Genomic DNA, 12,185 nt, shown 5'->3' with positions numbered 1-12,185 from the left:
CATCAAAGGTCAAATCATCCTCCAACAGAACCTTGCTGAAGTCCAAAACATGAGACGGGTCCCCAACATACTTCCGGAGCATAGAAACATGAAACACCAGATGCACGCCCGACAAGCTGGGTGGTAAAGCAAGCATATAAGCCACCTCTCCAATCCTCCTCAGTACCTCAAAAGGCCCAATGAACCGCGGACTCAACTTCCCTTTCTTTCCAAATCGCATAACGCCCTTCATGGGCGAAACCTTCAGTAAAACTTTCTCACCCACCATGAAAGACACATCTCAAACCTTCCGGTCCGCATAACTCTTCTTACGCGACTGCGTTATACGAAGTCTCTCCTGAATCACCTTCACCTTCTCTAAGGCATCCTGAACCAAATCTATCCCCAATAACCTAGCCTCGCTAGACTCGAACCAACCAACTAGAGATCTACACCGCTTCCCATATAATGCCTCATACGGTGCCATCTGAATGCTGGACTGATAGCTGTTGTTGTAGACAAACTCTGCAAGCGGTAAAAACCCATCCCAAGAACCCCTAAAATCAATAACATAGGCACGCAACATGTCCTCCAATATCTGAATAGTACGCTCGGACTATCTGTCCGTCTGAGGATGAAATGTTGTGCTCAACTCCACCTGAATACCCAACTCTCGCTGAAAAGTCTTCCAAAACTGAGAAGTAAACTGAGTACCTCTATCTGAGATAATATACACTAGAACACCATGCAACCGAATAATCTCCCGGATAAAGATCCCTGCCTGTCGCTCCGAAGAATAGGTAGTACACACCGGAATGAAGTGCGCGGACTTGGTCAGCCGATCCACAATCACCCAAATCGAAGCGAACTTCTTCAAAGTTCGAGGAAGACCACTCACAAAATCCATAGTGACTCTCTCCCACTTCTACTTCGGGAATAACCATCTGCTGAAGTAAGCCACCCGGTCTCTGATGCTCATATTTCACCTGCTGACAGTTGAGACACCGAGCCACAAATCCCACAATAACTTTCTTCATTCTTCTCCACCAATAGTGCTGCCTCAAATTATGATACATCTTTGCGGCACCCGGATGAATAGAATACCGCGAGCTATGGGCCTCCTCCAGAATCAACTCTCTAATCCCATCCACATTGGGCACACAGATCCGGCCCTGTATCCTCAACACACCATCATCACCGATAGCCACATCTCTGGCATCATCATGCTGAACTTTGTCCTTAAGGACAAGCAAATGCGGGTCATCATACTGGCGCTCTCTGATGCGATCATATAAGGAAGATCGAGAAACCACACAAGCCAACACCCGACTGGGCTCCAAAATATCTAGTCTCACAAACCGATTGGCCAAGGCCTGAACATCAACTGCAAGGGGTCTCTCTCCAACTGGAATATATGCCAAACTGCCCATACTCACTGCCTTTCGACTCAAAGCATCGGCCACCACATTGGCCTTTCCCGGATGATACAATATAGTGATATCATAATCTTTATGCAACTCCAACCACCTCCGCTACCTCAAATTAAGATCCTTTTGCTTGAACAAATGTTGAAGACTGCGATGATCGGTGAATACCTCACAAGATACACCATACAAGTAGTGCTTCCAAATCTTCAATGCATGAACTATGGCGGCCAACACCAAATCATGAATAGGGTAGTTCTTCTCATGGGGCTTCAATTGACGAGAAGCATAAGCAATAACTCTACCTTCCTGCATCAATACACAACCAATCCCAACTCTCAAAGCATCACAATATACGGTATATGAACCTGAAGCTGATGGTAAAACCAACACTGGAGCTGTGATCAAAGCTGTCTTGAGCTTCCGAAAGCTCTCCTCACACTCGTCCGACCATACAAATGGAGCACCCTTCTGAGTCAACTTGGTCAAGGGCGATGCAATGGATGAGAATCCTTGAACAAACCGGAAATAATAGCCTGCCAACCTAAGAAAGCTACGAATATCTGTGGCTAAGGATGGTCTAGGCCAACTCTGAATTGCCTCTATCTTCTTCAGATCAACCTGAATACCCTCGTTGGACACCACGTGTCCCAAGAAAGCCATTGAACTGAGCCAAAACTCACACTTGGAGAATTTTGCATAAAGCTTCTCCTCCCTTAATCTCTGCAATACAACTCGCAAATGCTCCGTGTGCTCCTCCTGACTATGCGAGTACACAAGAATATCAATGAATACAATAATAAACGAATCCAGATAAGGTCGAAATACACTGTTCATCAGATGCATGAACGCTGCTGGGGCATTGGTCAGCCCGAAAGACATGACAAGAAACTCATAGTGACCATATCTAGTCCTGAAAGCAGTATTAAGAATATCTGAATCCCTGATCTTCAACTGGTGATAGCCCGAACGGAGATCAAACTTAGAGAACACCCTCGCTCCCTGAAGCCAGTCAAATAAATCCTCAATGCATGGCAAAGGATACTTGTTCTTAATTGTTACCTTGTTCAATTGCCTGTAATCAATGCACATTCTCATTGTGCCATCCTTCTTCTTCACAAACAGAACCGAAGCACCCCACGGTGACACACTAGGCTGAATGAACCCCTTATTTAGGAGTTTTTGAAGTTGTTCCTTCAATTCTTTCAACTCTGTTGGTGTCATACGATACGGCGGAATAGAAATGGGCTGAGTGCCCGGCACCAGGTCAATACGAAAATCAATATCCATGTCCGGTGGCATGCTTGGTAGGTCTGCAGGAAACACATCGGGAAAATCCCTCACAACGGGAACAGAATCAATACTAGGAGTCTCAGCTCTAACATCCCTCACAAACGCTAGATATGAAAGGCAACCCTTCCCAACCATACACTGGGCCTTCAAGAAAGAGATCACTCTACTAGGAGCATAATCAGTCACACCACGCCACTCGATCTGCGGTACACCCGGCATAGCCAAAGTGACTGTCTTAGCATGACAGTCTAGAATAGCATGACATGGAGATAACCAATCCATTCCCAAAATAACATTAAAGTCCACCATGCTCAATAGCAATAGATCAATTCGGGTCTCCAAACCCCCAATAGTCACAACACATGATCGGTACACACGGTCCTTAACAATAGTATCGCCCACCGGGGTAGACACATGAACAGGTAAAACAAGAAACTCTCGGGGCGTACCCAAATAATGAGCAAAATATGAGGACACATAAGAATAGGTGGAATCGGGATCAAATAATACAAAGGCATCTCTGTGGCAGATTGAAATAATACCTGTAATAATAGCATCTGAAGTGATAGCATCTGTCCTGCCTGAATGGCATAGAAAAGAGCCTGGACACTGCCTGATCGACCTCCCTTTCTGGGGCGACCCCTTGATTTCCTGACCTCCACCCCTAGCTAGCTGGACGGGTGGTGAAGTAATTGGAGCAGAAGTCGAGGGTTGACCCCTCTACTGAGACTGACCATCACGAAATCGAGGGCACTGCCTCCTCATATGTCCAAACTCTCCGCAGTCATAAAAACTACCCGGTTCTAGAGATGGGGACTGAAGGGAACCCCTCGCACCAGAGTGACTAGGAGATGCACTCAGCGCAGAAGAACCCTGAGCTGATGGGGCATGAGATGAACTCTAAGCTAGGAGGGCGCTGAGTAAAAACTGGCCCTGCTGAGACCCATGATGACCACAGCCTGAAGATGCCCCACGATACTCTGGACGGGCCGACTGAGCAGGCTTGAGAGAACGACCTCTACCATGCTAGAACTGGCCCCTCGAAGGAGCACCGCTGTAACTGCCCAATCCTCGAGGCCTCTTAGCCTCCCTCTCCTCTATCTCCCGACAGCGAACTGTCTCATCTCATGAGCGATATCAACCACCTCCTCGAACGTAGCACCCAATACTCTCTCTCTAGTCATTCGAATACGGAGATGGTAGATAAGGCCATCCACAAATCTCCTGATCCTCTCACTATTTGATGGAATCATCCAAATGGCATGACGAGCCAACTCAGAAAACCTCATCTCATACTGGGTCATTGTCATATTCCCCTGTGTCAACCACTCAAACTACCTACACAGCTCCTCCCTGTGAGACTGCGGTACATATTCTCCAAGAAGAGAGCGGAGAACTGTTGCCAAGAAAGGGGTGCTACACCGACAAGCCTACGCCTCTAAAAATCCTCCCACCAAGTAAAAGTAGCCCTAGAGAACTGAAAGGTAGTAAAAGCCACACCACTCGACTCAAGCATCCCTGCTGTACGAAGCATACGCTGACACTTTTCAAGAAAACCCTGGGCATCCTCGCCCTAAGCACCACTAAACGTCAGAGGTTGGAGCCTACCAAACCTCTCAAGACGACGCTGATCATCGTATGGCATAGCTGGAACCATGAAGTCCTGAACTGGTGCAACCGGCTGAGCTGGAGGTGCTCCCGGTGTCTGCAATTCCTGCACAACCTGCTCTGGTGTGCGAGCAGCGGGGGTCTGATTACCTCTCCCGGCCTGTGAAGTAGCTGCTGTAGTAGTGGCTGAAACTGCCTAAGCCAGGCTAGTGCAAACTGATAAGATCTGAGCCAAGGCCTCCTGAAGACCCGGAATCATGATGAGCACAACTGGTGCCTGAACTGGTGCTGCTGGAGCATCCGTAACTGGAGCCTGATACAGAGCTAGGGCAGTTGGTGGATCTGTAGGTGCTGCCCTCGCTACTTTGCCTCTGCCACGACCACGCCCACGACCTCTGGAGGTCTTAGCTGGTGGCACTGGTGGTCGTCCACCTCGTCCGGTAGCTTGCGTCCTCACCATCTGTGAGAGAATAGAATAACAGAAGTTTTAGTTCTCGGATCAATAATGTCGCACGACAAGAATTTCAAGAATGTGAAGTTTTTCCTAAAGGTTCTGCAGCCTCTCGAGGATAAATACAGACGTCTCCGTACCATTCCGCGAGACTCTACTAAACCGGCTCCTGACTTGCGAGACCTATGTAACCTAGGCTCTAATACCAACTTGTCACGACCCCAACCCCGGTCGTGATGGCGCCCAACGCACTCCTAGGCAAGCCCGGCCATATAATGACCTTAACCCATTTCTCACACAGTTCGTGATTAATTACCACATATAATTTACCAAGTCATAATACTTGAAGTCTGAAATAAGAGCTAAAACAAGCGAAATCTCAATAATAATCCTACAACATAGCCCAAAAGGATCAGGTGTCACAAGTCTGAGCCTCTAATACAGGTTTATCAACCTAATACATGTCCATCTAGGGAATACTAATTAAAAATAAGGATAGAAGGGAGAGATCAGGGTTGCGGACGCCATGCAGCTACCTCGATGCTCCTGGATATGTGCTGCTCAACTGAAATAAATCCTCACTCAGCCTCAGATGCACCTGGATCTGTACGCAAGGTGCAGGGATTAATGTGAATACTCCAACCCAGTGAGTAATAAACATAAATAATGGTTGAGAGTAAGAAATCATAGGAAAGCACATGGTAATCTATAATTAGGCAATTTAAGATAAGTAGAATGAAAGCGATAAACCAATGAAATCGAAGTATAGAATTACTACCACGGATAAGCAGATAAATGACAAGGAAATGCAACACATAAAACGGTACTCTCTAGTACCTGTTGCGGCGTGCAGCCCGATCCATTTATTTATCGTCGACGGTGCTCACTAGGGGTGTGCAGACTCCGGAAGGAGCCCCTTACGGCCCAAGCGCAATAATAAGCCATCTCATGGCATCAACTAGGACCTCGGCCTCAATATCGATATAATACTGCTACGACGCGCAGCTCGATCTCATACTCAGTCCAGAAATCACATAAGCCCCTCGGGCAATAATAAAATAGTAGTCCTCAACCCAAACGTCATTAGAAATATTATTTAAGTTTCAAATCTGAGTAAAAGTGGTTGAGTTTGTAAAACAGTACTCCCTCCGTTTTAATTTATGTGAACCCATTTGACTGGGCACGGAGTTTAAGAAAAGAGAGGAGACTTTTGAACTTGTGGTGTAAAATGAAGCACATATATTTTGTGTGGCTATAAATCATTGCATAAAGGTAAATTGTTTCCAAATAGGGAAAGAGGTCATTCTTTTTGGCACGGACTAAAAAGGAAATAGGTTCACATAAATTGAAACAGGGGGAGTATTAAACAATAGGACTGAGATCAAGTAATATGTCAAATAGTGAAGAAACAGTGATAACAATCCCCGAAGGGTCCAAATAGTTGGCACAAAGCCCAAATATGGCAATCAGTCCAAATAATGATGATAACAAATAAGCTTCAATCAAATACGCGGTAAAAGCATCACTCGGGACGGACCAAGTCACAATCCCCAATAATAAACGACCCCACGCTCATCATTAAGTGCGTGTCTCACCTCAATATAGCACTACGATGTGCAAATACGGGGTTTCAAACCCTCAGGACATCATTTACATTCATTACTCACTCGAACCGGCTAAAGCTCTAGCTCACTATGCCCTTGCCTCTCAAATCGACCTCCTCGCGCATCAAATCTGACCAAAACCACAACGGATACATTACAATAGGCTAAGGGAACAAAACCCAAGCAAAAATAATCGAAAAGCATCAAAATCCCGAAATTAGCAAAACCCGAGCCCTGGGCCCACTTCTCAAAACTAAGAAATTTTCACATCAACGGATTCCTTATCTCGCCACGAGTTCATACATATCAAAATCACAAGGATCGGAGTTCAATTGACCCCTCAAATCCCAAATCTTAGCTCTCTTAAGTTCAAGCCCTAACTTCCATTTTTAGTCCTTGTTTTTCTTAATTTTTCAGTCTTAATTCATGTAATAACACCATTGGATTGTGTTTGAGGTCCAAAAATTCTTACCTTATCGAATCTCCTTGAAATCCCTCTTTAAAATCACCCACAATTCTCCAAGTCCGAAGTGAAAATGACTAACCCTTCAAAAATTCGCAAAGAAGAACTTAAATACCTTCTGCTCAGTCATAACCGCTTCTGCGGTAAAAAAAATGCTTCTGCGGTCCTACCTCCGCTTCTGCAGAATTCCTTAAGTCCAGCCTGACCGCATCTGCAGTCCTATAGCCACATCTGCGGTTCCGCAGGTGCGGTCCCTAATCCGCATCTGCGATCCCAGCCTTTTCCTTGCCTTTCTGCTTCTGCGACGTCCAACCCGCATATGCGACACCGCACCTGTGGCTTCCAAACCGCAGGTGCAAAAATACCAGAACAGCAGCAATCTGCAACATCACAAGTCCAAATTCTTCCCGCTTAGCCATCCGAAATCACCCTGAGGCCCCCGGGACCTCAACCAAAAACACCAACACCTCCTAAAACATCATCCAAACTCGTTCCAATCACCACAACACCAAAACCATCGAATTACATCGAATTCAAGCCTAAGTTCTTCTAAAACTTCCGAAACACGCATTTGATCAAAAACTCAACCAAAACACGTCCGAATGACCTAAAATTTTGTACACACATTCCAAATGACATAATGAAGCTGTTGCAACTCTCGGAATTCCATTCTGACCCTCGGATCAAAATCTCAGCTATCAACTGGAATTCGCCAAAATACTAACTTTGTCAATTCAAGCCTATTTCTACACCGGACCTCCAAAACCACTTCCGATCACACTCCTAAGTCAAAAATCATCCCCCAAAGCTAACCAAACCACCGGAAATCACATCCGAGCCCTCTAACTCATAAGTCAACATCCGGTTGACTTTTCCAACTTAAGCATTCTTAAAAGAGACTCAGTGTCTCATTTCTTACCAAAGCACACCAAACTCAAACCAATCAACTCGACCACATAAAATACGGATAACGAAGCATAAAGAAGTAGAAATGGGAAAAACAGAGCGGTAACTCATGAGACGACTGGCCAGGTCATCATAGAAGATGAAATAATTACTGGAAATAATTCTTGCTCAAGATAAAAATATTTCAAATGAGAAGGGAGAGTTTGAGTTCAGGTTTTGATTGAACTTCTTCGGATTTCATCTCTTCTTCTTCTGAATCTTTGTCCAATATTTCAGCTTCTTTTCTGATGGTGGGATCATCATCCTGTGTGGTGCCTGATTTGATCAAGCATCTTTCCATTGAATCTGGAATTAATTGATCATCTTTGAATTCATCTATAAGATAACTAATCATGTCAATTGAAAAACATGAAGATGATGTTTCATCTCCTGAATATCTTAGTATCTTTTGCATATCAAATATGACTCTTTCTTCATCAACTCTTAAAATTAATTATCCTTGATGAACATCTATAATTGCTCTTCCTGTAGCAAGAAATGGTCTACCTAAAATTATTGGTTCATTAGGACATTCTTTCATTTCAAGTACTATAAAATCTACAGGGAAAACAAACTTATCTACTCTTACGAGTACATTTTCAATTATTCCCTTAGGTTTCTTAGTACTTTAATCTGCAAACTGAAGAGAAACACTTGTGTCTTTTATTTCACCAAGATCTAACTTTTCAAAGAGAGAAAATGACATTAAATTTATTGAAGCTCCAGAATCACAAAGTGCTTTTTCAAAATATACTTCTCCCAAAGTGCATGGAATTGTAAAACTGCCTGGATCACCAAGTTTTTGTGGTAGCTTATTTTGACGTATACACTGCATTTTTCCGTAAGCATTACCACAGAAACTTCTTCTAATTTTCTTTTACTTGACAAAATTTCCTTTAAAAATTTGGCATATGAAGGCATTTGTAACAAAGCATTAGTAAAAGGAATATTGTTGTGAATTTGTTTTAAAATCTCCAAAAAGTTTGCAAATTGGTTGTCAAACTTTTCTCTTTTCATTTTTTGTGGAAAGGGAATATTCACAGGGAAAGGAGTCAATTTTTCAATATTTTTTTCTTGACTTTATTCTTTTAAGATGGTTCAGAGGGTATTTCAACATTCTTACCGTTGTTTACCTGTTGTTCTGACTGATCTGCATAGGGTTTATCAAGCTCCTTACCTGATCGTAATGTGATGGCCTTAAGGTGCTCTTTTGGGTTTTTCTCTATATTGCTTGGTGAGGGACCTTGAATCTTTTCTGAAACAAGAGCTGCCAATTGGCTCAACTGTATTTCCAGATTTTTGAGGGATGAATTTTGTCTTGCCATATTTTCATCAGTGACCTTAATATACTTATACAGAAGATCATCAAGACTTGAATGAGCTTGTTGAGGCCTTTGCTGATAGGGCCCTGCTTGTTGATAAGGTCTAAAGTTTGATTGACCATGGTTTGGATTCTGGTATCCGGGTGGACCTTGTATTTGTTGCTTCTGGAAGCTTTGAGAGTTCTCTGCACCATTTGGATTGCTCCATTGAAATCCTAGATGTTTCTGTGCCATTGAACTTCCAAAAGGATACTGCTTGTAACCGATGACATTGACATATTCATCATTGTGATTGGTTGCTTGACATTCATGGTTCTGATGATTTCCTCCACGCATGTCACAAGCCTCAGATTGGCTTGGTTGTTGTGTATTCACCTTAAAAGTTTCAAACTTTTGTGCCAAAGAAACAATTTGCTGTGTTAGTGTATTTAAAGCATCAACCTGATTTACTGTAGCGGCCTTCTTGATAATTATACGCTCAGATAGCCATTGCATGGCATTCTCAGAAATTTCATTCAACAATTGCAAAGATTCCTCTGTTGTTTTTCCCATTACTGAACCTCCTGCAGCTGCATCTATCACATTTCTAGAAGATGGTTTTAGCCTGTGATAAAAAATATACAATTGCATATGTTCAGGAATATCGTGGTGTGGTCATTTTTTTAACATTGCTTTTAATCTTTCCCAAGCTTGATAAACTGACTCTGTGTCAGTCTGCAAGAAATTAGATATGTCTTGTCTTAACTTTGTGGTTTTAGCAGGGGAAAAATATTTGTTTAAAAATTTCTGAGTCATTTGATCCCATGTAGTAATGGAACCTTGTGGCAAACTTCGCAACCAAGTCTTGGCATCTACTTTTAAAGAAAAAGGAAATAGCCTTAACTTGATAGCTTTAGGAGGTACTCCATTATACTTAGTTGTTTCAACAAGTTCCAAAAAGTCAATTAAATGACTGTGTGGATCTTCACTTGTGTCTCCAGTGAAGATGCAAGACTGTTGAATTGTTTGAATCAGGCCAGTCCTGATTTCAAAGTTGTTGGCTGCCACTGGAGGTTTTCTGACAATAGATTCATAGTTGAAGCGGTCAGGTCTAGCATTATCCCTTAGGATTCTGTTTGCTGGCCTTGGCGCTACTTCATCAAATTGATCCTCTATTTGTACTGGTGGTGGTACTTCGCGTGGGTTGATATTTTCTACTTCCTGATTCTCCATACCTTCACGAGCTATGCTTTGGGAAGATAATGCTTGTCTTTTCCTATGCAATCGATGAAATCTTTCAATTTCTGGATTGTAATTGACCAACTCTTTTATAGAAGAGCGGGTCATAAACTACTCAAAATTCTAAAAAAAACAAACTGAACTTAACTCCTAAAGTGATAGTAGTAGTAGTAATTAGAAGAAAATAATTAAAAGAAAGTGATGAATAACAAGGACAACAAAGATGACAAAAATAATAAGCGATCAAATACAAATAGTAGTATGATAATGCAGTAGCAGTAGCAGTAGCAGTAGCAGTAGCAGTAGCAGTAGCAGTAGCAGTAGCAGTAGCAGTAGCAGTAGCAGTAGCAGTAGCAGTAGCAGTAGCAGTAGCAGTAGCAGTAGCAGTAGTAGTAGCAGTAGCAGTAGCAGTAGTAGTAGTATATGATAGTAGTAATTATATTAGTACAAATTACCAATAGATGTTATGGAAAAAAATGGTAAACGAAATCAGTTAGTAGTAACAGTAACTAACGATGGAAAATAATAATATAACACTAATATAGAATATAGTTACAAGTAGTACTAGTATTAATAATAGTGATTGCTATGCTATAATGATGATAAGAAGGATAAATGATAATAACACTTGTATAAGATGTTAGTACTTGTAATAGTAAAAGTAATAGTAGTAATATTTAGTAAACATTGATAGCAAAGATAATAATACTAATAGTAAGTTTAAATTAGTAACACAATATTTAGTCTGAAGTAGACTTGTGTCAATCCCCGGCAACGGCGCCAAAAATTTGACGAGGCCAATGCGTATAAGATTTTGCTACTCGTACTTTGTCAAATTCTAGAATAGTTTATGATATCGTCCCATAGAGATTGGAGAATCTAGCTACAAACTTATAATATTCTTACTACTATTTGAGAGAATCAGATTGATGAAGTTTTGTTTGTTGAAAATTTAAATTGCTTAAGTTGAAACAAAATAACTTTCGGAAGATTTATATTTAAAAAGAGTTGGGAATTATTGAATTCACTCGATAGCGTGATAATAATAAAATCTTAGCTTCTACATGTATTTCTCTTAGAAATAATTGTTTATTGCTAATACAATTATATTTTGCTCACTAAGAAATAATCAATTAATAACACTCCGCGAGGTTATGTAAATCAATTGATATATGATTCATGATGATTAAACTGAAATAATTTTCTTGCCCGAATTGTGCTAAAAGATAGCAAAAACCTCTTGCGATTAATTTTTACTAAAAATCAATAATCTTGCCAACTACAACTCCTCTGTGAGAATTAGAATGGAAGTAAGCAAGATTACAGACTTGGAATGATAACTTAAAAAGAATTACTCTCACTCTATTATTTTACCCAATAGTTATCGTATATTAATTTTGCTTCGTGAGAATTACAAAATTGACATACAACTAACTTTGGAGAATAAATACATAGAAGTGATAATAATTAATTAAAACTAATATTCCAGCACAATATAGAAATATAATTAGAAAGTTCAGGTCAAGCATGTAGTAAAATTGAGATTAATATTATAACGCTATCGAGCTTCATCAACTATCCCAACAAAAGAGATTACTCCATTATGGAGTATTTAAATCTCACAAAGAAAGAAATTCTTAAAATATTATCAACACTCTTAGAAAATTCAAAGACTACAAGATAAAATGAAATAGATAAAGATAGAAGTAAAGACCATAGCTAGAGAAAAGTTTGCTAATCAGGCACGTATTATCTCCCCCCCCCCCTTCAACACAAACATCCTATTTATAGAAATAAAATCTCGTAAGGTGCCACAATGCCTCTTGGTTCTTTTGCCATGATGCGTCGTGCTTCTATTGCCATGATGCCTCGTGCTTC

The 12,185-nt window shown here is 41.4% G+C and overlaps 1 protein-coding gene and 1 non-coding gene across 2 annotated transcripts; one reads left to right on the top strand and one right to left on the bottom strand.

Moving 5' to 3' along the window:
• Window positions 1-8,395: 8,395 nt before the first annotated feature.
• Window positions 8,396-10,415, bottom strand: LOC138875062 (uncharacterized). The gene is made up of 3 exons (XM_070153871.1): window positions 9,793-10,415; window positions 8,901-9,693; window positions 8,396-8,596 (listed from the first exon to the last, which is right to left on the bottom strand). The coding sequence occupies exons 1-3, from the start codon at window positions 10,413-10,415 to the stop codon at window positions 8,396-8,398; spliced, it is 1,617 nt and encodes a 538-aa protein (XP_070009972.1).
• LOC138876652 (small nucleolar RNA R71) lies at window positions 9,730-9,836 on the top strand. Its single transcript, XR_011401994.1, has one exon. It is a non-coding gene; the product is annotated as a small nucleolar RNA R71 (small nucleolar RNA).
• Window positions 10,416-12,185: the final 1,770 nt, after the last annotated feature.

The sequence above is a fragment of the Nicotiana sylvestris genome, chromosome 8, assembly GCF_000393655.2.
Source record: "Nicotiana sylvestris chromosome 8, ASM39365v2, whole genome shotgun sequence".
Lineage (NCBI taxonomy): Eukaryota > Viridiplantae > Streptophyta > Magnoliopsida > Solanales > Solanaceae > Nicotiana > Nicotiana sylvestris.
Note: the sequence above shows the minus strand (reverse complement) of the source record. Positions and strands in the feature narration are given on the sequence as shown.